Genomic DNA, 27,154 nt, shown 5'->3' on the forward strand with positions numbered 1-27,154 from the left:
TGTGTGTGTGTGTGCATAAGGTGTGTGTGTATGTATGTGTGTGTGTGCATATGGTGTGTGTATGTAAATGTGTGAGTGCATGTGTGTGTGTGTATGTGTGTGTGTGTGCGCTATGGTGTGTATGTGAATGTGTGAGTGCATGTGTGTGTGTGTATGTGTGTGCATATTGTGTGTGTGTGTGCATATGTGTCTGTGTGTGTATGGTGTGTGTGTGTGTGTGTGTGTGTGTATGTGTGTGTGTGCATATGGTGTGTGTGTGTGTAAGTGTGTGCGTGTGTATGTGTGTGTGTGTGTGTGTGTGAGCGTGTGTGTGTATGTGTGCATACGGTGTATGTGTGTGTGTATGTGTGCATATGGTGTATGTGTGTGTGTGTGTGTGTGAGTGTGTGTGTGTGTGTTTCTGACAGTGGGCTACAGTGAAAGGTGTTATTAGAGTCTGTGCTTCCTACACAAAGTTATTTTTTTGTCAGAATAGTGCTGAGATCTGATCTTTCAGTAGTGTTCCCACATGGTTTCATTTCAGGTGTTCATCAAGAGATAAAATTAAACACAACTCCTGATTGGTGATTAAACAGAGCTCCTGATTGGATATTAAATTAAACACAACTCCTGATTGTGATTGGATACTAAATTAAACATTCCTGATTGTGATTGGATATTAAGGATGTTCAGGCGAGAATGACTGTGAATGGGTTCAGGCAGTCGTGGTTGTGAATGTGTTCAGGCGGTCCTGGTTGTGAATGTGTTCAGGTTGTCTTGGTTGTGAATGTGTTCATGCGGTCCTGGATGTGAATGTGTTCAGGTTGTCTTGGTTGTGAATGTGTTCATGCGGTCCTGGTTGTGAATGTGTTCAGGCGTTCGTGGTTGTGAATGTGTTCAGGCGGTTGTGGTTGTGAATGTGTTCAGGCGGTCCTGGTTGTGAATGTGTTCAGGCAGTCCTGGTTGTGAATGTGTTCAGACAGTCGTGGTTGTGAATGTGTTCAGGCGGTCCTGGTTGTGAATGTGTTCAGGTTGTCTTGGTTGTGAATGTGTTCATGCAGTCCAGGTTGTGAATGTGTTCAGGCGTTCGTGGTTGTGAATGTGTTCAGGCGGTTGTGGTTGTGAATGTGTTCAGGCGGTCGTGGTTGTGAATGTGTTCAGGCAGTCCTGGTTGTGAATGTGTTCAGGCGGATGTGGTTGTGAATGTGTTCAGGCGGTCCTGGTTGTGAATGTGTTCAGGCAGTCCTGGTTGTGAATTTGTTCAGGCGGTCGTGGTTGTGAATGTGTTCAGGCGGTCCTGGTTGTGAATGTGTTCAGGCGGTTGTGGTTGTGAATGTGTTCAGGCGGTCGTGGTTGTGAATGCGTTCAGGTGGTCCTGGTTGTGAATGTGTTCAGGTGGTCCTGGTTGTGAATGTGTTCAGGCAGTCCTGGTTGTGAATGTGTTCAGGCAGTCCTGGTTGTGAATTTGTTCAGGTGGTCGTGGTTGTGAATGTGTTCAGGCGGTCCTGGTTGTGAATGTGTTCAGGTTGTCTTGGTTGTGAATGTGTTCAGGCGGTCCTGGTTGTGAATGTGTTCAGGTGGTCCTGGTTGTGAATGTGTTCAGGCAGTCCTGGTTGTGAATTTGTTCAGGCGGTCGTGGTTGTGAATGTGTTCAGGTTGTCTTGGTTGTGAATGTGTTCAGGTGGTCCTGGTTGTGAATGTGTTCAGGCAGTCCTGGTTGTGAATTTGTTCAGGCGGTCGTGGTTGTGAATGTGTTCAGGCGGTCGTGGTTGTGAATGCGTTCAGGTGGTCCTGGTTGTGAATGTGTTCAGGCGGTCCTGGTTGTGAATGTGTTCAGGCAGTCCTGGTTGTGAATTTGTTCAGGCGGTCGTGGTTGTGAATGTGTTCAGGCGGTCCTGGTTGTGAATGTGTTCAGGTTGTCTTGGTTGTGAATGTGTTCAGGTGGTCCTGGTTGTGAATGTGTTCAGGCAGTCCTGGTTGTGAATTTGTTCAGGCGGTTGTGGTTGTGAATGTGTTCAGGCAGTCCTGGTTGTGAATGTGTTCAGGTGGTCCTGGTTGTGAATGTGTTCAGGCAGTCCTGGTTGTGAATGTGTTCAGGCGGTTGTGGTTGTGAATGTGTTCAGGTGGTCCTGGTTGTGAATGTGTTCAGGCGGTCCTGGTTGTGAATGTGTTCAGGCAGTCCTGGTTGTGAATGTGTTCAGGTGGTCCTGGTTGTGAATGTGTTCAGGCGGTCCTGGTTGTGAATGTGTTCAGGCGGTCCTGGTTGTGAATGTGTTCAGGCGGTCCTGGTTGTGAATGTGTTCAGGCGGTCCTGGTTGTGAATGTGTTCAGGCAGTCCTGGTTGTGAATGTGTTCAGGTGGTCCTGGTTGTGAATGTGTTCAGGCAGTCCTGGTTGTGAATGTGTTCAGGTGGTTCTGGTTGTGATTACAGAGACTGATTCTCTCTCTTTGATGCTCCCACAGCTTTGGCCCAGGCACATCACAGAAGCCCTTTGATTTCTGCCATTACTCTTTGTGTCCCTGTGAAACTGAACATTACTTTGATGTGAACTTTCCATTAAAGTGAACTATCTGCCATTGTAGCCCTCAGAATCAGGCAAAAAATGTTTAATGTTAGTAATAATAATAATAATAATAATAATAATAATAATAATAATAATAATCATCATCATCATCATAACTTGTTCTTGGGAACACTGGTGACCAGATTATGGTTTTATTTCCCCCAGCCCATAGATATGGCTCAAATGTCTGTTCTACTCAGTATTTTATATGTTTTATAATATAAATTCTTACTGAAGAAATAAACATATCATTTCAGTTCTTAATTTCTACATCAATTTCTAAATCAGAGAAATTAGCACATCTGACAAAATGCATTAATTAGAGCTTAGTTACTGGGAAACAGGTTATGGGGTAATTAAATTCCTCATTCCCTCAGTAAAAATAGAAAGTTTTTTTGTGCAACTTAATTGGTTTTTATTGAAAGTTTTTCTGAATCAAATGATCTGACTTCATCAGAAAACAATCAAGCACATTTAATCTTCAGGTTCCTTCAGGACATTTGAATAAGTGCTAAATTATATCTATAGAGAGATGGACAGACAGATGTATTCAAGACAGAGAGGGAGAGAGAAAAAGAGGAAGAGAGAGACAGAGACAGAGAGGGAGCTCACACACATGCTTGTCCATTTGAAAACAAAAGCCAAACAGAGCGTGGAACTGTATGTAGTGTTGCTTTAAAAGTAATGATGCCCTAAAGCTGTTATTGATTAAAACTGTTGTTCTCTGCATGTCCAGTCAGTGTGATTTAATAAAGCTGAATGCCTGCTGAACGTTCTCTAACTGGGTGTTCAGCTCAGTGTCTTTCTCAGTTGAAATGTACACAAAATGCACTGATGCCAATGAATATGTCCACTCTTTCCCAAAGACAGATGTCACAATAGCCACAACACGACCAATAAGAGCAGCTATAGCCACAACACGACCAATAAGAGCAGAGATAGCCACAGCATGTCCAATAAGAGCAGCGATAGCCACAGAATGACCATTGAGAGCAGCGATAGCCACAGCCTGTCCAATAAGAGCAGCGATAGCCACAGAATGACCAATAAGAGCAGCGATAGCCACAGCATGTCCAATAAGAGCAGCGATAGCCAAAGCACATCCAATAAGAGCAGCGATAGCCACAGCACATCCAATAAGAGCAGCGATAGCCACAGCACGTCCAATAAGAGCAGCGATAGACACAGCATGACAAATAAGAGCAGCCACAGCCTGTCCAATAAGAGCAGCGATAGCCACAGCACGTCCAATAAGAGCAGAGATAGCCACAGCACATCCAATAAGAGCAGCGATAGCCACAGCACATCCAATAAGAGCAGCGATAGCCACAGCATGTCCAATAGCAGCAGAGACATGTAGAGATTATTTGAAAAGCCTGAAGAAAGCATTGAAGAAGTGATTACAGTAAAACAGCCGGGCCATTCCGGGGCAGGGGAGGGGCTGAGCTGTCATCACTAGATCTGACCAATCATATGGCTTCGCTGGGTGAACAGCAAACAATTCTCATGAGACCAATTATGGTGAGTAGAGTCATCTAATTATGTCAAGAGCACTCAGGTTTTATTGGGCCTGAAAAGACTCAGAGCCTGAGAGAAAACCCCTTTCTTGTTTCCTTAGTGAGTGCATTAGTACAGCTTGCATGAAAGCAAACTTGCAGGAAAATCCCCCTTTAATGTGGCACCACCAGCCTCTGCTGCCTCTTCCTGCATCCAGGATCACATGTCATGGATATTAGATATGTCACATTTAATGACTGGAACTATGATTTTAAGTTACATTCTCCATTACACAGGATATTCAGTAACCTGTGTGTTTGTGTCCTTGCACATCTGAAAATGGGGTCATACGCATGTGTGTATTTGTGTTTGTGAGCTTGCATGTGTCAGTAGGTATGTGTGTCTGTGTGTATGTGTAGTGTTTCTGTGTGTCTGTGTGCATGTGTGTATGTGTGCAGTGTTTCTGTGTGTGTGTGCATGTGTAGAGGGGCGACATAGCTCAGGAGGTAAGACCGATTACCTGGCAGTCGGAGGGTTGCCGGTTCAAACCCCGCCCTGGGCGTGTCGAAGTGTCCTTGAGCAAGACACCTAACCCCTAACTGCTCTGGTGAATGAAAGGCATCAATTGTAAAGCGCTTTGGATAAAAGCGCTATATAAATGCAGTCCATTTACCATGTGTGTATGTGTGCAGTGTTTCTGTGCATCTGTGTGCTTGCATGTGTATGTGTGTCTGTGTGTATGTTTGCATGTGTGCATGTGTCTCTGTGTGCTTGCATGTGTATGTGTCTGTGTGTCTGTGTATGTGTCTCTGTGTGCATGTGTGTGTGTGTATGTGTGTGTGCATGTGTGTGTGTGTGTGTCAATCTGTGTGTATGTGTGTGTGTGTATGTGTGTGTATGTGTGTCTGTGTGTAGTCTTTAGCCAATATTGCTCACTTACATGACCCCAAATAGCTAATGTTAAATAAAAAATCTAAGAATGGCTTACCAGATAAAAATCACAGAAACAGAGTCTACCAAGCATGAGGTCCAGGCTGGGCCAAGCTGATTTATGCTGGTCAGTGCCGGTCTGGTTTATGCTGGTTAGTGCTGGTCTGGTTTATGCTGGTTAGTGCTGGTCTTGTTTATGCTGGTCTGCACTGGTCTGTTTTATACTGGTTAGTGCTGGTCTGTGCTGGTCTGGTTTATGCTGGTTAGTGCTGGTCAGTGCTGGTCTGGTTTATGCTGGTTAGTGCTGGTCTGTACTGGTCTGGTTTATGCTGGTTAGTGCTGGTCTTGTTTATGCTGGTTAGTGCTGGTCTGCACTGGTCTGTTTTATGCTGGTTAGTGCTGGTCTGTGCTGGTCTGGTTTATGCTGGTTAGTGCTGGTCTGGTTTATGCTGGTTAGTGCTGGTCTTGTTTATGCTGGTTAGTGCTGGTCAGTGCTGGTCTGGTTTATGCTGGTTAGTGCTGGTCTGCACTGGTCTGGTTTATGCTGGTTAGTGCTGGTCTGGTTTATGCTGGTTAGTGCTGATTTGTGCTGGTCTGGTTTATGCTGGTTAGTGCTGGTCTTGTTTATGCTGGTTAGTGCTGGTCTGTGCTGGTCTGGTTTATGCTGGTTAGTGCTGGTGTGCACTGGTCTGGTTTATGCTGTTTAGTGCTGGTCTGTGCTGGTCTGGTTTATGCTGGTTAGTGCTGGTCTGTACTGGTCTGGTTTATGCTGGTTAGTGCTGGTCTGTAATGGTCTGATTTATGCTGGTCAGTGCTGGTCTGGTTTATGCTGGTTAGTGCTGGTCTGTGCTGGTCTTGTTTATGCTGGTTAGTGCTGGTCTGCACTGGTCAGGGTTATGCTGGTTAGTGCTGGTCTGTAATGGTCTGGTTTATGCTGGTTAGTGCTGGTCTGCACTGGTCTGTTTTATGCTGGTTAGTGCTGGTCTGTACTGGTCTGGTTTATGCTGGTCAGTGCTGGTCTGCACTGGTCTGTTTTATGCTGGTTAGTGCTGGTCTGTACTGGTCTGGTTTATGCTGGTCAGTGCTGGTCTGTACTGGTCTGGTTTATGCTGGTTAGTGCTGGTCTGTACTGGTCTGGTTTATGCTGGTTAGTGCTGGTCTGTACAGGTCTGGTTTACGCTGGTTAGTGCTGGTCTGTACTGGTCTGGTTTATGCTGGTTAGTGCTGGTCTGCTGCTGGTGGACTTGCTCGTTTATTCCTAAAATAAATGCTCAGCTTTCCTTCACAAAATCACATGGTGCCACTCCAGTATCTTCGAAGTGCAATGTCTCATATGTGTGCATCTGAAATGTTGCTGGTTCTGTTCACACAAGAGCCATGAAGGAAAATTTCCATAAATCTTGGGTCCTGACCTGGCAAACTGGAGGAAATCCTTAAATGGAAAACTGACTTCCCGGGCTCTGTTCACACATAACAGTGACATGGAAAAGTATCTGAACATTTACAGGTTAAGATGCATGTGTAAAAGGGGCTCTAGATTGATATTTAGCTCACCTTTACCAGTGAATGTCACACTAACATGCTAACAGGCTAACACGCGAACATGCGGCACCCACACACCCCTGCTAGGGAAGTGCAGGATGAACGAGAGGGTGTTGCTGGGTAACGGACGTGTAATGTCACTGGAGGGCAGCTGGGCGAGGCTGTGTACAGGACTTTGTTTAAAACAGACCCTGCCAGTACTACGCATCTTAAGAATCACTGTCATTCAACAGCATTCGTTGAATAGAGTTATTATTCTTCATACTGATAATGGTTTATTATTATTAGTGAACAGCTGTGCTGCTTCTCCTTGGTGTACCACTGAATAAATATGAGCTGAATGAAGGTTTGACCCGCTCCGCACACCTGACAGTTTATTTTCTAATGAAAGGGCCCAGATCTCGGTGCAGGGACACTTCCCTGTTTGTTTTTAATAAGCATTTCCTGGAGAGACGGCTCACCTAATAAATCCGAACCCGGCTCCCCGCTCGCGCGGGTGGGGCTTCTCCATAAATGCAAAGCACAAACAAATTAAAGCCAGAACGCGTCCCTGAGTTAATCTAAGTTTGTTTGCTTTAAGAAGGAGAAAGTGAGTGAAGAAGTGTTCACTTTATTTATTGGAATGTAGAGGATTTGCTGAGCCAGTGAGTCATGAGATTACATGCAGAGGGACCCAGGAGCAGTAGACTGCTCTCTCTCTCCCTCTCTCTTTCATTCTTTCTCTCTCTCTCTCTCTCTGTCCCCCTCACTCTCTCTCTCCCTCTCCCTCTCTCTCTCTCTCTCCCTCACTCTCACTCTCTCTCCCTCTGCCTCGTGATCCACACCTCTCAGGTACCCCCCCCCCCCCCCCCCCCACCCCCCACAGGACAGCCACACCGACACGCATCACTCAAAAAGTCTGAACTATGATACTACGCTCTCCTTCTTCAATTGAGATGTTTAATTTTGCGTTGTTTTTTTAAAAATCCTGACAGATTTGATATTTTCCACTACTAGGGGATTTGGTACTGTCCATTGAAGACCCTGTTTCTAAATTATTAGTAAGCAGATTTACACCGATGAGTCGAGACAGAAAACTGCCTCATTAAAAAAAAAACATATCTTAACATGCCTGCTCGCCATGACACTGGTACTGGATGTACTGCAGGAATATGGGCATCATGGTTTGTTGTATAAGCAACTGCATGATCAGGTTAAAAGTTCTGTGTAATTTAAAGGTAAAATATAGCGGTGCAGGGATACATTGCTGCTGTGGATAACTGCAACACGGCATTCTGACTGTAACATTTAACACTGCACTCTGTAACGTAACACTGCACTCCGTAATGTAAAAATGCAAAATGACTGTAACATGTAACACCGCATTCTGTCTGTAACATGTAACACTGCACTCTGTTTGTAACGTGTAACACTGAACTCTGTCTGTAATGTGAAACACTGCACTCTGTAACATGTAACACTGCACTCTGTGTGTAACGTGTAACACTGCACTCTGTCTGTAATGTGTAACACTGCACTCTGTCTGTAATGTGTAACACTGCACTCTGTCTGTAACGTAACACTGCACTCTGTCTGTAACATGTAACACTGCATTCTGTCTGTAACATGTAACACTGCACTCTGTCTGTAACAATCAATCAATCAAATTTTATTTGTATAGCGTATTTTTCAGCAGTCCTCACAATACGCTTTACAGACATGTAACACTGCACTCTGTCTGAAATGCGTGATATTGCACTCTGTCTGTAATGTGCAACACTGCACTCTGTCTGTAATGTGTGACACTGCACTCTGTCCGTAATGTGCAACACTGCACTCTGTCTGTAATGTCCAACACTGCACTCTGTCCGTAATGTGTAACACTGCACTCTGTCTGTAATGTGTGACACTGCACTGTCTGTAATGTGTAACACTGCACTCTGTCTGTAATGTGTAACACTGCACTCTGTCTGTAATGTAACACTGCACTCTCTAACATGTAACACTGCACTCTGTAACGTGTAACACTGCACTCTAACATATAACACTGCACTCTGTCTGTAATGTGTAACACTGTACTCTGTAACGTAACACTGCACTCTGTAACATGTAACACTGCACTCTGTCTGTAATGTGTAACACTGCACTCTGAGTGTAACATGTAACACTCTGTCTGTAATGTGTAACACTGCACTTTGTCACTTTGTAACAATCAATCAATCAAATTTTATTTGTATAGCGTATTTTTCAGCAGTTCTCACAATACGCTTTACAGACATGTAACACTGCACTCTGTCTGAAATGTGTGACACCGCACTCTGTCTGTACCGTGTAACACTGCACTCTGTCTGTAACATGTAACACTGGACTGTATGTAGTTCTATGGACATCACTCAGGGCACTGAAGAGCAGAGATGACTTCTTTGAGGACATAATACCTGCTTTTCCCAGTGAACAATTTACCGGAATCACCTGAGAGAAGATACAACTAACACACAATATACTAATCCTCAGCACCATCTAGTGGCAGTTACAAACAAGTGCGCCTGGACTGCTACACAGTGCATGTTCCGTGGTGCACCTGGCTTTGCATATGACTCATTCAGACACACTGAGAACTGATGTACCTGTCAGACTGAAACAAGAGCATGTAGGACGGGTTTTATGTCAGCTACCTGTAGTGTCAGATTGAACAGCAATACCACCCACAAGGTGGTTATTAATTAGCACTGTGATGTTCTGAGCCCGATCTGCGTCCAGTCTGTGTCCGGTTTGTGCCCAGTCTGTGCCCGGTCTGCTTCTGGTCTGTGCCCGGTCTGTGCCCAGTCTGTGCCCGGTTTGCGCCCGGTCAGTGTCCAGTCTGTGCCCGGTCTGTGCCCGTCTGTGCCTGGTCTGCGTCCGGTCTGTGTCCAGTCTGTGTCCAGTCTGTGCCCGGTCTGTGCCCAGTCTGCATCTGGTCTGTGTTCGGTCTCTCTCCTGTCTGTTCACAGTCTCTGTCCGGTCTGTGTTCGGTCTGTGTCCAGTCTGTGCCCGGTCTGTGTCCAGTCTGTGTTCGGTCTGTGTCCGGTCTGTGTCCGGTCTGTGCACAGTCTGTGTCCAGTCTTTACTCATATAAATTGTAAAAGTGATCACTGGATCCAAGGAGTTTCTGTCTCCAACAAGCACAATCTCAGCCTTAAAAATAGCACTTATTTTGTTCCAGGCGTGATGGCAGAATCGGATCACCTGTCATGAGGAGGGGCGGGGCTGAGCAGGTGACTCAGGATGTGATTAAAACACCCACAGGATAACTGTCAATCACATCGGGACTCGTGTCATTCTAAGGCTGAAATAGGCATTCTTACAGAGAGGAGAGGAGAGCACTCCCATAGAGCCCACTGCTAAAGAAACCAACAGTAAACACCTTCACAGGGCCAGGTCAATGCTCTAAGCTCTAAGCGGAACATTCTCCTGTATGCAGATAGGGTGTACCCACTGTATACAGACAGGGTGTACCCAGTGTATGTTCTCCTGTATACAGACAGGGTGCACACACTGTAAGTTCTCCTGTATACAGACAGGGTGCATCCACTGTAAGTTCTCCTGTATACAGACAGGGTGTACCCACTGTAAGTTCTGTATACAGACAGGGTGCACACACTGTAAGTTCTCCTGTATACAGACAGGGTGTACCCACTGTAAGTTCTGTATACAGACAGGGTGTACCCACTGTAAGTTCTGTATACAGACAGGGTGCACACACTGTAAGTTCTCCTGTATACAGACAGGGTGTACCCACTGTAAGTTCTGTATACAGACAGGGTGTACCCACTGTAAGTTCTGTATACAGACAGGGTGCACACACTGTAAGTTCTCCTGTATACAGACAGGGTGTAGCGACTGTTTGTTGTCCTGTATACAGACAGGTGCATTGTATTTCCACGTTTGTATTCATTTCATGACTTGGCTCAAATTCAATCTGGCACAAACTTGTATGGTGAGCACGTGTTCCAACGCATCACCCTGGCAATGGTGAACAAGAAACGCTTTGCCCTAGCAACAACAAACATGAAACTCATCTCCCTGGCAATGGCAAACATGTCAAACCTGAAACTCTTTAGCCTGGCAACCATGAACATGCAGTACACCACCCTGGCGGTTCTGAATGTCGAAGGCAGTATTCTGAAAAAATCACTTCATGTATACCGGCGTAAAAATAGATTATTACCAAAGAGCTTAGGTTTGAGCTGGGGGGGTGGGGGGGGCTGGGGGGGCAGAGAGGAATATTATCTCAGACACACACACAGGGCGGTTCCCCTTCCTGCAAGGGGGGTGGGTTTTCTTGTCCTGTGTGTGAAATGTCAAACATCACCAGAGACATTTTTGGGCCATGATTTACAGATGGGGCCTGTGTTTGGCTTTAGGGGTATACATGTGGGACTGTGCTTTTACACCCTCTCTCTGCATAAAACCCCATGTACTCACAGAGAAAGTAACTCAGTCTGTACTCACAGAGAGAGTAACTCAGTCTGCACTCACACAGAGAGTAACTCAGTCTGTACTCACACAGAGAGTAACTCAGTCTGTACTCACAGAGAAAGTAACTCAGTCTGTACTCACAGAGAGAGTAACTCAGTCTGTACTCACAGAGAGAATAACTCAGTCTGTACTCACAGAGAAAGTAACTCAGTCTGTACTCAGAGAGAGAAAGAGTAACTCAGTCTGCACTCACACAGAGAGTAACTCAGTCTGTACTCACGGAGAGAGTAACTCAGTCTGTACTCACACAGAGAGTAACTCAGTCTGTACTCACAGGGAGTAACTCAGTCTGTACTCACGGAGAGAGTAACTCAGTCTGTACTCACACAGAGAGTAACTCAGTCTGCACTCACACAGAGAGTAACTCAGTCTGCACTCACGGAGAGAGTAACTCAGTCTGTACTCACACAGAGAGTAACTCAGTCTGTACTCACAGAGAGAGTAACTCAGTCTGTACTCACGGAGAGTAACTCAGTCTGCACTCACACAGAGTAACTCAGTCTGTACTCACAGAGGGAGTAACTCAGCCTGCACTCACGGAGAGAGTAACTCAGTCTGTACTCACAGAGGGAGTAACTCAGTCTGCACTCACAGAGGGAGTAACTCTGTCTCTCTCTGAGTACAGACTGAGTTACTCTCTGTGAGTACAGACTGAGTTACTCCCTCTGTGAGTGCAGACTGAGTTACTCTCCGTGAGTACAGACTGAGTTACTCTCTCTCTGTGAGTACAGACTGAGTTACTCCCTCTGTGAGTACAGACTGAGTTACTCTCTGTGTGAGTACAGACTGAGTTACTCTCTCCGTGAGTGCAGACTGAGTTACTCTCTGTGTGAGTGCAGACTGAGTTACTCCCTCTGTGAGTACAGACTGAGTTACTCTGTCTCTCTCTGAGTACAGACTGAGTTACTCTCTGTGAGTACAGACTGAGTAACTCAGTCTGTACTCACAGAGGGAGTAACTCAGTCTGTACTCACGGAGAGAGTAACTCAGTCTGTACTCAGAGAGAGAAAGAGTAACTCTGTCTGCATTCACGGAGAGAGTAAACTCAGTCTTTACTCACGGAGAGAGTAACTCAGTCTGCACTCACGGAGAGAGTAACTCAGTCTGCACTCACGGAGAGAGTAACTCAGTCTGCACTCACAGAGAGAGTAACTCAGTCTGTACTCACAGAGAGAGTAACTCAGTCTGTACTCAGACAGAGAGTAACTCAGTCTGTACTCACGGAGAGAGTAACTCTGTCCGCATTCACGGAGAGAGTAACTCAGTCTGCACTCACGGAGAGAGTAACTCAGTCTGTACTCACACAGAGAGTAACTCAGCCTGTACTCACAGAGAGAGTAACTCAGTCCGTACCCAAGGCACTAGAAGGCTTCCCAACAGCTGCACAGTGGGCACAGGAAGTGTCATAATTGGCTGGCTGGGGCATTTGGTGATTTCCTGTATCTGATGTACTTCCTCAAAATCAAATATTTTTATTAAGTTCTTCAAATTTTCAAGTAGTATTGTCATATGTCTCTCCAGCTCCTCTAATCATAGAATGACTCACCCAATTCCTTCAAATCATAAATGAACCATTATCTAAATGATACATAAACTGTACGGGTAATCTGCCACTACACACGCTGTCATATGTTGAGCGGCATTCCTATGTGTAAAACCTGGAAATTATTAATTGGTTGATGCTGTTCAGTTATTTTCCATGATGACATATTTCAAGTCTTATTCCTTTTCAAGTGAACATTGTGATCATATTTTAACCCATCGACTAGATTATCGGTAAAAGTGATCCGTAAAATTTATCTAACGACAATGACGATAGGCCAGTTAATACTGTAATCACATAATTGCATATAATATTTAATTACCCGACACTTCTAAACATTACTATGCCCCAGAAGTCTGTGGAAATACCCAAATTGAAAAAGCAATAATAACCGAGACAAAGCCTTAAAATACATAATGTCCTGAAAATTAATACATTAAAAAATAATAATAATAATAATTAAGTTAGTCCCGGGTCAGAAGCTGCTGTATTTTGTTTTCTCCCCACTTCCATGTTGGAGGTTAAATTACAGTTAAGGTGGAGCTGTACACCTCCGGAGTTTCAACAGAAACCGGCTCCGCAAATATAGCAAGCTTTTTACAAAAAACCAGGAAGCGCTTCAATCCAGAGGCATCCTCCGCGTTACCGGGGAATCTTACGTACAGTCTTCTAAAGTCGGAGATGTGCACAAAAATGATAGCGCATTTTAACTAATGGGACTTTATCAATGCCAGGAAATAAACTGGTTTGATTTTCGATTTGAAATTCCGTTTAGAAAACATTATAGTCTGCTCTGTTCACTTAAGGAAATCAGATAAACTAAAAAAGAACACAGCAAACAACCGAAAATGTCGGATAGGACGTTGACAGTTGTTGTTGAAGAGGTAGAAGTTCAGGACACTGAGATGATCGCTTGGATACGTGCGAACTCTGCCCGGCCGGAGAGTTTGGAGCGCTTCTCGCTGGATGGAGATACGTCTGACGGACAAGCTAGCTACGGGGCCTCACGGGACACCGGCTCCGATCATCGGATTCGGAGACCAATGAACGCGTTCATGGTTTGGGCAAAAGATGAACGCAAGAGGCTCGCTGTGCAGAATCCTGACCTCCATAATGCGGAGCTCAGCAAGATGCTTGGTAAGTCTAAAAAAAAATCTTGCTTCAGTAAATTGCGACTCTGGCTCCCGTATTATCCTACACACGGAATTTACAGCTAACCATTACTGCTGCGCTACGCCCTTTGATAGATGCCAATTATAGCAATTAGTTCCCCATCATTAGTTTAATTACACACACTCATTATTTACACGTTACTTTTGAGTGGCATTAGGCCTACATCATAATATTTTAACACTGTAGTCTTTCAGAACTATGCTCCATTTATCAAATAAATGAGACTACGACTGACAAAAAGTGGACGAAGGTGTATCATTTTACAGGCTCTCGGAGAGCTAATCACACAGATGTTCATGGCTGGTTGGTCATTTCACTACAGCACTGGTCTGACCGACTCAGTTTGACAGAACGTTTATTTAGATAAACGATCTTATGTCTATTATTGATGGTAACTTGGAATAGCAGTGGCCGGGATGTAGGCTACCCAATCAAGAGCATTAAATCAGAAAGATTAATAGAAATATAATTATTTTCAATAAGAATAATAGGTTAATAAGGTAAATTCTTAATTCAGCTGAATTGCGAGTTTTAAACTCGCGACGACCGCAAAGTTTACGCATGTTAATTCACTCTTCAAACGTCACATTTCACTAAATAGTGAAACAGATTCTCAGTGTAACAGGTCAACTGTGCACGAAGCAATCAAATAAATTCAGCCAGTACAAATACAGTGCTAATTCTTGCATTACTAATGCCATACACGCCATACAAGCTCTTGAAGGGAAACTACTAAAGCTATAATAGGATACTGGCTAATTATGGTCTGTCTCTGCATATGCTTTTTTTTTTGAGCACTTCATATAAATTTCTTCATTGGGTCAAAAGCCATATAGCACCCCAGATGTATTATCCTTCTTTGAATCCTTCACTCTGTGATCATATGAACCTTTTCCAAATATCTCATTTGTTATCTTAGTTTATTATTAGTAGTGAATTCAATCAACAGCACACACTTCCAAAGGGTATGTCCCAGGCAGGGCTCTTCTGAATATTCTGAAAGCGTTGATGTAATATTGCAAAGCAGTTGTGGCTGGGTTGTTTTCGTATTGGAAACATTCAGCACGGGTTGCTTTGTATTTCAGGAGCAGCTGCAGGCGGTTAACTGTAGTATTATCTGCAGGTTTACTGTACTGCTCAGGTAAAATGTTAGTACATCACACACATTTAGCAGATGCCCTTATCCACAATGACATACAGCATGAGAGAGAAATCAGCATTTCTAACGCACTCTTAAGCCCTGGATTTCAGCCCAAGCACATTCATTACCACTATTTAAGACTTTCTGCTATAATTTAAACTCTCTCTATTCATGTAAATGAGGGTGCAGGCGACACACAGAAACACGCAGGGCTGTAGATCTGCACTATGAGCCTGCTATAGACACACAGGGCTGTAGATCTGCACTATGAGCCTGCTATAGACACACAGGGCTGTAGATCTGCACTATGAGTCTGCTATAGACACACAGGGCTGTAGATCTGCACTATGAGCCTGCTATAGACACACAGGGCTGTAGATCTGCACTATGAGCCTGCTATAGACACACAGGGCTGTAGATCTGCACTATGAGTCTGTTATAGACACACAGGGCTGTAGATCTGCACTATGAGCCTGCTATAGACACACAGGGCTGTAGATCTGCACTATGAGTCTGCTATGGACACACAGGGCTGTAGATATGCACTATGAGTCTGCTATAGACACACAGGGCTGTAGATCTGCACTATGAGTCTGCTATAGACACACAGGGCTGTAGATCTGCACTATGAGCCTGCTATAGACACACAGGGCTGTAGATCTGCACTATGAGTCTGCTATGGACACACAGGGCTGTAGATATGCACTATGAGTCTGCTATAGACACACAGGGCTGTAGATCTGCACTATGAGCCTGCTATAGACACACAGGGCTGTAGATCTGCACTATGAGCCTGCTATAGACACACACAGGGCTGTAGATCTGCACTATGAGCCTGCTATAGACACACAGGCTGTAGATCTGCACTATGAGCCTGCTATAGACACCAGGGCTGTAGATCTGCACTATGAGTCTGCTATAGACACACAGGGCTGTAGATCTGCACTATGAGCCTGCTATAGACACACAGGGCTGTAGATCTGCACTATGAGCCTGCTATAGACACACAGGGCTGTAGATCTGCACTATGAGCCTGCTATAGACACACAGGGCTGTAGATCTGCATACTGAGTCTGCTATAGACACACAGGGCTGTAGATCTGCACTATGAGCCTGCTATAGACACACAGGGCTGTAGATCTGCACTATGAGCCTGCTATAGACACACAGGGCTGTAGATCTGCACTATGAGCCTGCTGTAGACACACAGGGCTGTAGACCTGCACTATGAGCCTGCTATAGACACACAGGGCTATAGATCTGCACTATGAGAGACACACAGGCCTGTCAATCTACATACTGAGCCATGCATTGGATCATTAAGAGAAAAGAAGTATGACTATGATCCATTTTGGCTATGACCTGGTATTCTTGTGGCTGACCCTGTGGGTAACTGAGTCTGTCAGCCTGGTCAGGCCAGTGGCACTCTTTTCCCGGAAAAAACTGGAACATCCCCATCTCCACTTTACTCTATGTGACTGCATTTGGCTGTTGCCAGGCTTATTCACTGGATACTCATGAGCCTGAACTGGGCACGTCCAATGAGATTACAGAGTACAGGCCAGGAAAATGCACATTTCAGACTCAGTATTTTTGTATTTTGGAGGTTTTTAACAGACTGTAATGAGATTGCTCAGATGTGTGTGTGTGTGTTTCTCAGGGAAGGCCTGGAAGGGCTTGTCTGTGTTGCAGAAGAGCGCATTTGTGGAGGAGGCTGAGAGGCTCAGGGTGCAACACATGCAGGACTACCCCAACTACAAGTACCGCCCCCGCAGGAGGAAACAGCTCAAACGCACCTGCATCCCCCCCACAGCTTTGCCTGGCCCCGCCCTCCCCACCATTGCAACCTTCCGGAATCCTCTGTCCTCCGCTGCCACCTGCGACTCCTACCCCTACGGCCTGCCCACTCACCCAGAGATATCACCATTGGACACCGTGGACCATAGCCACTCCCCCTTCTACTCGTGCCCCTCCCCCTGTCCAGAGGTCCGAAACCCCGCCCATTTTAGGGCTCTGCCTCCCTACCCTACTGAACGTTCCCTGCACTGTGATGGGACACGCCTCTGTCAGATCTCCCAAAGTGAGCCACACACCCGCCTGCCCCTGGGTGCGCCCTCGGCCCCTCCGGGGCACAGGGATTTGGGGGGGCTGGACTCCCTGGTCCATGCCCAGCTCCTGGGCGAGGTGGACCGGGATGAGTTTGACCAGTACCTGCATTCCCTGGAAGCCTACTCCACACCCTCTAGCTCCTGTTCCAGCAGCACCATGGAAACCAGCCTCATCTCTGTGCTGGCAAATGCCACAGCAACATGCTACAACTACAACCTCTCCTAAACCCGGCCTACTACAACTACAGCCTCTCCTAAACCCGGCCTACTACAATTACAGCCTCTCCTAAACCCGGCGTACTACAACTACAGCCTCTCCTAAACCCGACCTACTACAATTACAGCCTCTCCTAAACCCGGCCTACTACAACTACAGCCTCTCCTAAGCCTGGCCTACTACAACTACAGCCTCTCCTAAACCCAGCCTAATACAACTACAGCCTCCCCTAAAACCGGCCTACTAAAATTACAGCCTCTCCTAAACCTGGCCTACTACAGCCTCTCCTATACCCGGCCTACTACAACTACAGCCTCTCCTAAGCCTGGCCTACTACAACTACAGCCTCCCCTAAGCCCACCCTACTACAACTACAGCCTCCCCTAAAACCGGCCTACTACAACTACAGCCTCTCCTAAACCCGACCTACTACAACTACAGCCTCTCCTAAAACCGGCCTACTACAACTACAGCCTCTCCTAAACCCGACCTACTACAACTACAGCCTCTCCTAAACCCGGCCTACTACAATTACAGCCTCTCCTAAACCCGGCCTACTACAACTACAGCCTCTCCTAAACCCGGCCTACTACAACTACAGCCTCCTAAACCTGACCTACTACAATTATAGCCTCTCCTAAACCCGGATTACTGCAACTACAGCCTCTCTTAAACCCGGCCTACTACAACTACAGCCTCTCCTAAATCCGGCCTACTACAATTACAGCCTCTCCTAAACCCAGCCTACTACAACTACAGCCTCTCCTAAACCCAGTCTACTACAATTACAGCCTCTCTTAATCCCGGCCTACTACAACTACAGCCTCTCCTAAACCCGGCCTACTACAACTACAGCCTCTCCTAAACCTGGCCTCTTACAATTACAGCCTCTCCTAAACCCGACCTACTACAACTACAACCTCTCCTAAACCCGGCCTACTACAACTACAGCCTCTCCTAAACCAGGGCGACTACAACTACAGCCTCTCCTAAACCGAATCTACTACAACTACAGCCTCTCCTAAACCTGGCGTACTACAACTACAGCCTCTCCTAAACCCGGCCTACTACAACTACAGCCTCTCCTAAACCCGGCCTACTACAACTACAGCCTCTCCTAAACCCATCTTACTACAATTACAGCCTCTCCTAAACCAGGGCTACTACAACTACAGCCTCTCCTAAACCCAATCTACTACAACTACAGCCTCTCCTAAACCTGGCGTACTACAACTACAGCCTCTCCTAAACCCGGCCTACTACAACTACAGCCTCTCCTAAACCCAACCTACTACAACTACAGCCTCTCCTAAACCCGGCCTACTACAACTACAACCTCTCCTAAACCCGGCCTACTACAAGTACAGCCTCTCCTAGTCCCGGCCTACTACAGCTACAGCCTCTCCTAAACCCGGCCTACTACAACTACAACCTCTCCTAAACCCGGGCTACTACAATTACAGCCTCTCCTAAACCCGGCCTACTACAACTACAGCCTCCTAAACCTGACCTACTACAATTATAGCCTCTCCTAAACCCGGATTACTGCAACTACAGCCTCTCTTAAACCCGGCCTACTACAACTACAGCCTCTCCTAAACCCAGCCTACTACAACTACAGCCTCTCCTAAACCCGGCCTACTGCAACTACAGCCTCTCCTAAACCCGGCCTACTGCAACTACAGCCTCTCATAAACCCAGCCTACTACATCCACAGCCTGTCCTAAAGCTCATAATAAAAGCAGTGTAATGGTGTAATAGCTCACAGAGAGTAAATCTATGGCTATGGCATACTGAGGAAACACAACAGCATCTGTGTTTCAGAAAAGCACTGCAGTTTAAGGGTCGGCGTGTTCATCACGTGTCTCTAATGTTTCATGTTTCTGTTTAAGAACAGGGATCCAAACAACTCTTTATCTGAAACTTATTTTTTATTATGCCATTTTAATTGTTCAAAACTCGAAATATGTATTTTGTCACTGAACAATAACAAGAGAACATTTATTTTGAATATCCGACAGAACCTGGGTCAAGTGCACAATAGATTCATTTTAGTTTGTATTCCGAATGTCTTTAAGTTGTGTATTTATTACCAATTAAAAATGTATGTATATCCATAATAATGTAAACAAGTATTACTCACACCTAAAATCACGTTACAAGTATCAAAACTTGTACTTGTACTCAAAAGTTATTTCCACATAAATTAAATATGTTTCTGTGAAGTTCTATTGTGAGATCTGTCATGGGGTCTGCTAACCTGGCTGCTTAAAAAACCTCGGCCCAGAGGTTCAACCCATCATTGCTATGAGTCATTTAAGCCTGGATTAAAAAACTATTCCAACGCTTCTCTGGAACTTTTTATGCAAGAGTATGAAACGATCAATATTGCTGGATGGGTACTGAAGTTATTTCAGTGTGTGTGGGGACTGAAGTGATCTCAGTGGGTGTACTTGCTAAAATAAGTGTGGTGCTCTTACAGAAGAGTCACAGGTAACTGGCCAGGCCTGTGTGTATGTCTTTGTCTATAGTCTGTGTGCATGTGTGTGCACACTTAAGTGTGTGTGTACATGTGTATTTGTGTGCATGCGTATGTGTGTATGTGTGTATGTCTGTGTCTGTGTGTTTTTTTATGTGTGTGTCTGTGTGCGTGCGCATGCGTGTGTGTGTTTGTGTTGTGTAGAGGATATGCTGAAGCACTGTTTCCTGCATGATAAGGTGAATCTCTCAGTCAGGATGTTTGGGTCTCTCTGTCCTGCATTAAACCTACACTGAGAGGGACAGGAACTCTCTGTTCCTCTAACAGGAAACAAACTTACCTGATTACATCTGCTCTGATTTTAGGGGGCCATTTTAATGTCAGAGTCACAGAGCTAACAGACACTGAAGCAGAGTCACAGGGCTAACAGACACTGAAGCACAGACACACGGCTAACAGGAAGCCTGGATCAGACGTGTTCTTCCTGAGCTGTGTTCGGAGCTGTTCCGTGTGGTCAGAGCCTACACTTCCCTTTCCCCTCAGCCAAAATAATCACCGCACAGAGCCATTAACAGACCTGCCACCCCTGGGATTACTCCTCACCCCTCTCCCGCTTTTTGCGAACAGGTATATTCCCCCTCACCCCTGCCCTGCTCCTTACAGACAGGAATATTCCCTCTCACCCCTCCCCCACTTCTTACAAACAGGTAAATTCCCCCTCACCCTCCCCCACTCATTACAGATAGGTATATTCCCTCTCACCCCTCCCCCACTCATTACAGACAGGTATATTCCCCCTCACCCCTCCCCCACTCATTACAGACAGGTATATTCCCCTTCACCCTCCCCACTTCTTACAACAGGTAATTCCCCTCACCCTCCCCCACTCATTACAGATAGGTATATTCCCCCCTCACCCCTCCCCACTCATTACAGACAGGTATATTCCCCCTCACCCCTCCCCCACTCATTACAGAAGTATATTCCCCTCACCCCTCCCCCACTCATTACAGACAGGTATATTTCACCTCTCACCCCCCCACTTCTTACAACAGGTTAATTCCCCCTCACCCTCCCCCACTCATTACAGATGGTATATTCCCTCTCACCCCTCCCCCATCATTACAGACAGGTATATTCCCCTCACCCCCTACCCCCTCATTAAGACAGGTATTCCCTTCTCACCCTCCCCATCATTACAGACAGGTACCTATTCCTATCACCCTCCCCACTCCTTCAGACTTATCCCTCACCCTCCCTCCACGCTCAACAGACAGGTATATTCCCCCTCACCCCCGCCCCCTCATTACAGACAGGTATATTCCCCTCACCCCTCCCCCACTCTTACAGAACAGGTATATTCCCCCTCACCCCTCCCCCACTCATTACAGAAGGTATATTCCCTCTCACCCCTCCCCCACTCATTAAGACAGGTATATTCCCCTCACCCCCCCTCCCCCACTCATTACAGACAGGTATATTCCCCTCACCCCTCCCCACTCATTACAGACAGGTATATTCCCCTCACCCTCCCCCACTCTTACAGACAGGTATTTCCCCTCACCCTCCCACACTCATTACAGACAGGTATATTCCCCCTCACCCTCCCCCACTCATTACAGAAGGTATATTCCCCCTCACCCCTCCCCCACTCATTACAGACAGGTATATTCCCCTCACCCCCTCCCCCACTCATTACAGACAGGTATATTCCCCTCACCCCTCCCCCACTCATTACAGACAGGTAATTCCCCTCACCCCTCCCCCACTCATTACAGACAGGTATATTCCCCCCTCTCAACCCTCACCTCCCCCACTCATTACAGACAGGTATATTCCCTCTCACCCCTCCCCCACTCATTACAGACAGGTATATTCCCCCTCACCCCTCCCCCACTCATTACAGACAGGTATATTCCCCCTCACCCTCTCCCCACTCATTACAGAAGGTATATTCCCCTCTACCCCTACCCCTCATTACAGACAGGTATATTCCCCTCACCCCTCCCCCACTCATTACAGACAGTATATTCCCCCTCACCCCTCCCCCACTCATACAGACAGATAGGTATATTCCCTCTCACCCCTCATCCCCCACTCATTACAGACAGGTATATTCCCCTCACCCTCCCCCACTCATTACGACAGGTATATTCCCCCTCCACCCCTCCCCCTCATTACAGCAGTTCATTCCCTCACCCTCTCCCCTCTTCACAACCGATTCCCCTCCCCTTCCCAGCATATTGACGTATATTCCCTCTCACCCCTCCCCCACTCATTTCAGACAGGTATATTCCCTCCCTCCCCCTCCCCCACTCATTACAGACAGGTATATTCCCCTCACCCCTCTCCCACTCATTACAGACAGGTATATTTCCCCCCCACCCTCCCCCACTCATTACAGACAGGTATTCCCTCACCCTCCCCCACTCATTCCTCCCCCTCATTACGAGGTATTTCCTTCACCCTCCCCCACTCATTACAGCAGGTATATTCCCTCACCCCCCCCTATTGAAGGTATCCCCCCCCCATCATCAGACGTATATTCCCTCTACCCTCCCCCACTCATTACAGACAGGTATATTCCCCCTCACACCCTCCCCCACTCATTACAGACAGGTATATTCCCCCTCACCCCTCCCCCACTCATTACAGACAGGTATATTCCCCCTCACCCCTCCCCCACTCATTACAGACAGGTATATTCCCTCCTCACCCCTCCCCCACTCATTACAGACAGGTATATTCCCCTCACCACTCTCCGGTCATTATGGACAGGTATATTCCCCCTCACCCCTCCCCCACTCATTACAGACAGGTATATTCCCCCTCACCCCTCCCCACTCATTACAGACAGGTATATTCCCTCTCACCCCTCCCCCACTCATTACAGACAGGTATATTCCCCCTCACCCCTCCCCCACTCATTACAGACAGGTATATTCCCCCTCACCCCTCCCCCACTCATTACAGACAGGTATATTCCCTCTCACCCCTCCCCACTCATTACAGACAGGTATATTCCCCTCACCCCTCCCCCACTCATTACAGACAGGTATATTCCCCCTCACCCCTCCCCCACTCATTACAGACAGGTATATTCCCCACCCTCCCCCACTCTCACGTCCCCCCCTCCTATTCGACAGGTATATTCCCCTCCCACCTCCTCCGCATCATACAGTTACCCTCAGCCTCCCCCATCATTCCACGGTTCCCTCCCCCTCCCCCACTCATTACAGACAGGTATATTCCCCCACACCCTCCCCCCTCCCCCACTCATTACAGACAGGTATATTCCCCCTCACCCCTCCCCCACTCATTACAGACAGGTATATTCCCCCTCACCACTTCCGGTCATTATGGACAGGTATATTCCCTCTCGCCCTCCCCCACTCATTACAGACAGGTATATCCCCTCACCCTCCCCACTCATTACAGACAGGTATATTCCCCTCACCCTCCCCCACTCATTACAGATAGGTATATTCCCCCTCACCACTCTCCGGTCATTATGGACAGGTATATTCCCTCTCGCCCCTCCCCCACTCATTACAGACAGGTATATTCCCTCTCGCCCCTCCCCCACTCATTACAGACAGGTATATTCCCCCACACCCTCCCCCTCCCCACTCATTACAGACAGGTATATTCCCCCTCACCCCTCCCCCACTCATTACACACAGGTATCGCACACCTTTAAACGGCAGAGCAGACTGGATTATGTACTTATAGGGCTGTCGTGTGAACAGGTGTGAAACAAGGTGTTAATTAATGACGGTTTTTATTCTATTTTTAATGTAGCCTACTGTACCTCTTTTCCTCAGACTGTCTAATATTGCTGTTCTTCATACACTAGCTCTTCTGTGTGTAAGCCTCCTACACTGACCATGGTATTTAATCTAACAAGCACGTGATGATTTTACACATGAGCTGTTCCTCGATCTGAGTGACAGTCAGGCTTGCTTGCTTCCCTGTTGACCTTACAGGCAGCAGTGAACGTACAGCATCAGCACTGAAGACACTGCCCCCTGCTGTAGACTTAGACACACTGCTCCACACTATGCTATTGATAAAGCAGATGATCAGAGTGTGAACTAGTTGTACCATAGGTGGTTAGCAAATGTACTGTAAGACTTAGCCAAATGTGTATTCTAAACTGTTTCAGTAAATATGGACTTCATCATTAACAGAAACGGAGCGAGTGACCCCGCAGAAGTGTCTAAGTAATAACATGACACTACATCACACATTCTCTTACTGTAGGATACTGCTGTACACCACTGGGCTGGTCATACACCAACTGTCCCAGTTCGTCTGTCAGAAAGAATATCAGCTACCCCTGAGTGAAGTTAGAGCATTTATTCCTGGCTCTGTAACGTGTGTATGATATGATATGCGTATTTGCGTGGATGTGGTTTCTGAAAGGGACAGAAAATAGATACAGTAAATATTTCACTCAAATAAAAAAGAGTGCATTATAAGTGCAAACCATCAACATATAAAAGAACTGGAGACAGCTTCCGCTTACCGGCTCCATGGATTCCTATCGGAGCTGTTCAATGAGCCATGAAGCCAGTCCATGGAGGTGGCCATGAAGCCAGTCCATGGAGGCGGCCATGTTTGACTATGGGGCTTTCGGCCCCAGAGCGTGCACACAGTACCTAAAGGTGAAGGGATGAATGGTAAATGAAAAATCTTATATCTTCTGCTGAGGAGCTCAGAAAAAAAAAGTCCCTGGGGAGGAAATAGCCCAGTGTGAAGAAATTTTAAAATTTTAAAGTACTGCCAAAAATAGTATAATTTGGTCAGGGTAAATTCATAGTTTTGACTGGACTTCAATGAGGAAATTAGCTTTTTGGTACCTTACTAAACTGCAATACCTCGAGTAACCACTGGAGTTTATAAGCTACAGGGGGAATGTCGATCCCTTGCCCCCTGACGCAAACACATGCGATAAAGATGTCGGAAATACTTAAACATTATTAGTTATTAAGTAAAAATAACTTCTGCAACAGTATAACAAACATAAACACGATGTTCTTCAAACAGTCCACAAGGTGGCAGTACTACGACAGGATATCAATACTACCCAGTGAAAACGGGCCTGGGGCATCAGAATCATGCGAATACTGCATGAACACTACACATTTTGACATATGAATTTGTACCCACAAAACGAGTAAGAGATTGACAATACGTAACGGTACAACATTAATAAGTTGTGCATTCACCAGAAAATATGGCCATCACGAGGCAATCAGGGTCGCCACAGCTTAGATTGAGGGGGGGAATATTTAAATACCACCCAACCTATTAATTACAGTACTATAGAAGAGAACTTACTATGTCGTCCATGCACAAAAACACCCAACTAACGTAAACAGTTTAGCAATAGCAACTTCTGTAGAACCCAGGAGCGCCGGCAACGCTGCGGAAACAAACTCAAACTAAACCAGTAACGCTTCAGCCAAACAGTGCGCACCTCACACAGCGCTTGCGTGAAGCTGGGGATTTTGCACACCTGCCAAGCATTTATGCCATTTGGCGACCACTTGCTGGTATTTAATAAAATGACTATAGGAAATTTGATTGATTCATAGCACGCTATCCTAGTATATGTCAGGATGGCCGAGCGGTCTAAGGCGCTGCGTTCAGGTCGCAGTCTCCTCTGGAGGCGTGGGTTCGAATCCCACTTCTGACAAAGTAATCTTTTGTGCATAGGAAATAGCGTATTCTCTATTCGCATTGGGCTCCCAAAAATAGAAACGAGTAACCAAAAATTACCCGCGATGACGTGGGTTAGAATACAACGCAAATCGCGCATTTTTTTTAAAAGCACGCAACTAAACGCTGTTAAAAAGTTAACTAACGATGTCAGATATGACCTCAGATATGACCGTTTGGTACGAGTAAAACCGTCATATATTAAAAGTGTCCATTTGCATGTATAATATAAATCGATAAGTTTTATTGTGCAATCTTGTTTGTTTCTTTAATCCTTCAGAATGGTTTCTTTTTTTAAATATTCTAATTCAGTATTCAAAAACGTCATTGCTTTCAATTACCATTAGTGATTGTTACATGAATGTTCAGCTTCTACATTCTAATGACATATAATAGTAATCAATCAATACTGCGCGCTTGTTTATAATAAGGTTTATTTACATTGTAGGCTACTGATTCAGAACATTGCTAAACAGCAAATCTCATTTCCAGCTTTTTATCCGGTTATGAACATTTTCTATTTTGAAACATATCCATCATGGAAACAATTTTTTAAAAAGAATTAAATACAACAGACGGCATCTGTTATGGTATATTTTAAACAGTGCCATAGCAGTCTAAAATGCTTTCCAAATGATCACAATGACAACAATAATAATACTTAACTTGCTAGCTGAAACAATGTTAATATTTCTTTACATTTAGTAACGTTACCGTACTTATCCGTAGCTAGCCAACTATACGGCAAGGAAAATTCGCTTTTTGTAACTTTTCCCCAGTTATCATTCAGTGAAATTTTCGGTTATCTTTACCTACAGAAGCAGGAAAATAAAACAGCGATTTACCTTATTTAAGATTCGCGCGTCTCTCAGCCAGAGACAGTCGAGCAAGCGATTGGTTAACTCTTGGTAAATTCCTGGTAGACATACGCGCCCTGATTGGCTAGCGGCATCGATTCTTGGTAGTGAACGGGGATTGGATTTCACTACCAAGAATTACAGAGACTCACGGCTTCCTCGGGGCGCCATTTTCCTACATTTTTTCAGTGGGGTTTGTAATTCAGAAAATATTTTTGCGAGCTTGAGTAATTGAATTAATTTCTGTATCAATTTCTGTATCAACAACCCATTTTAAATGGTTCTGTACAAAAACATATTGGTTTATCTTACCCATAGGCTTACTGTAATGTAGTTTTAGGTGCAAGGACTCTGCATATAAAAGGTTTTAACTCCTGCCACAGTGTCCATTCATGCTCCAAAAGCCCCAAGGCTCTGTTTGTGTTATTGTAAACCTGCCTCTATTGACCACATGGGGTATTTAAATATACATTCTCAGCTGCAGCTGTGGCTGTTCAGGAGATTTAAATGTTTCAGGGTGACCGAGTGTTTTTTCTTCAGCCGAAAGCCTGTTTGTTTGTGTTGTGTCAGAGTCCGCTTGATTGGCCGAAAGGCCCCTAACAGTTGTTAGCGATTGGTACAGATGGCTCAAGCTTTAATCCTCTTTCCTGTCAACTCTTCCCTGTCAGCCCATATGGACTCAGGCGCATGCTATGCTAACCGGCTGACTGGTGTCACTATGGGACAGTAGCTCAGCAGTAACTGGCTGGAATGGGAGTCACTGCCAGGCACACAGAATGGGCGGGGGGGGGGGGGCGGTTAGTGTTTTAAGCTGTGATGGCAGGGCAATTGGTTTATAACATTTATAATGAATGTAATGTAAAGCATACCTTGGCATAATGTGTTTTAAAATGAAAGAACGTA

At 45.8% G+C, this 27,154-nt stretch overlaps 1 protein-coding gene, 1 long non-coding RNA gene and 1 other non-coding gene across 3 annotated transcripts; 2 read left to right on the forward strand and 1 right to left on the reverse strand.

The window, feature by feature from the left end:
• The first annotated feature begins 13,103 nt into the window (after positions 1-13,103).
• LOC135238797 (transcription factor Sox-7-like) lies at positions 13,104-18,791 on the forward strand. Its single transcript, XM_064306852.1, has 2 exons — positions 13,104-13,689; positions 16,527-18,791. The coding sequence occupies exons 1-2, from the start codon at positions 13,401-13,403 to the stop codon at positions 17,198-17,200; spliced, it is 963 nt and encodes a 320-aa protein (XP_064162922.1). The 5' UTR covers positions 13,104-13,400; the 3' UTR covers positions 17,201-18,791.
• A 5,223-nt stretch (positions 18,792-24,014) lies between these two features.
• Positions 24,015-25,162, reverse strand: LOC135242092 (uncharacterized). The gene is made up of 3 exons (XR_010326217.1): positions 25,014-25,162; positions 24,199-24,331; positions 24,015-24,088 (listed from the first exon to the last, which is right to left on the reverse strand). It is a non-coding gene; the product is annotated as an uncharacterized LOC135242092 (long non-coding RNA).
• A 126-nt stretch (positions 25,163-25,288) lies between these two features.
• trnal-cag (transfer RNA leucine (anticodon CAG)) lies at positions 25,289-25,371 on the forward strand. Its single transcript has one exon. It is a non-coding gene; the product is annotated as a tRNA-Leu (tRNA).
• The last annotated feature ends 1,783 nt before the right edge of the window (positions 25,372-27,154 follow it).

Source organism: Anguilla rostrata, chromosome 1 (genome assembly GCF_018555375.3).
Source record: "Anguilla rostrata isolate EN2019 chromosome 1, ASM1855537v3, whole genome shotgun sequence".
NCBI lineage: Eukaryota > Metazoa > Chordata > Actinopteri > Anguilliformes > Anguillidae > Anguilla > Anguilla rostrata.

Excerpts from the sequence above, each read along its gene's own strand:
- LOC135238797 (XM_064306852.1), top strand. The coding sequence starts at position 13,401 with ATGTCGGATAGGACGTTGACAGTTGTTGTTGAAGAGGTAGAAGTTCAG. Across the intron at positions 13,690-16,526 it reads GGAGCTCAGCAAGATGCTTG|GGAAGGCCTGGAAGGGCTTG; the intron begins GTAAGTCTAAAA and ends TGTGTTTCTCAG.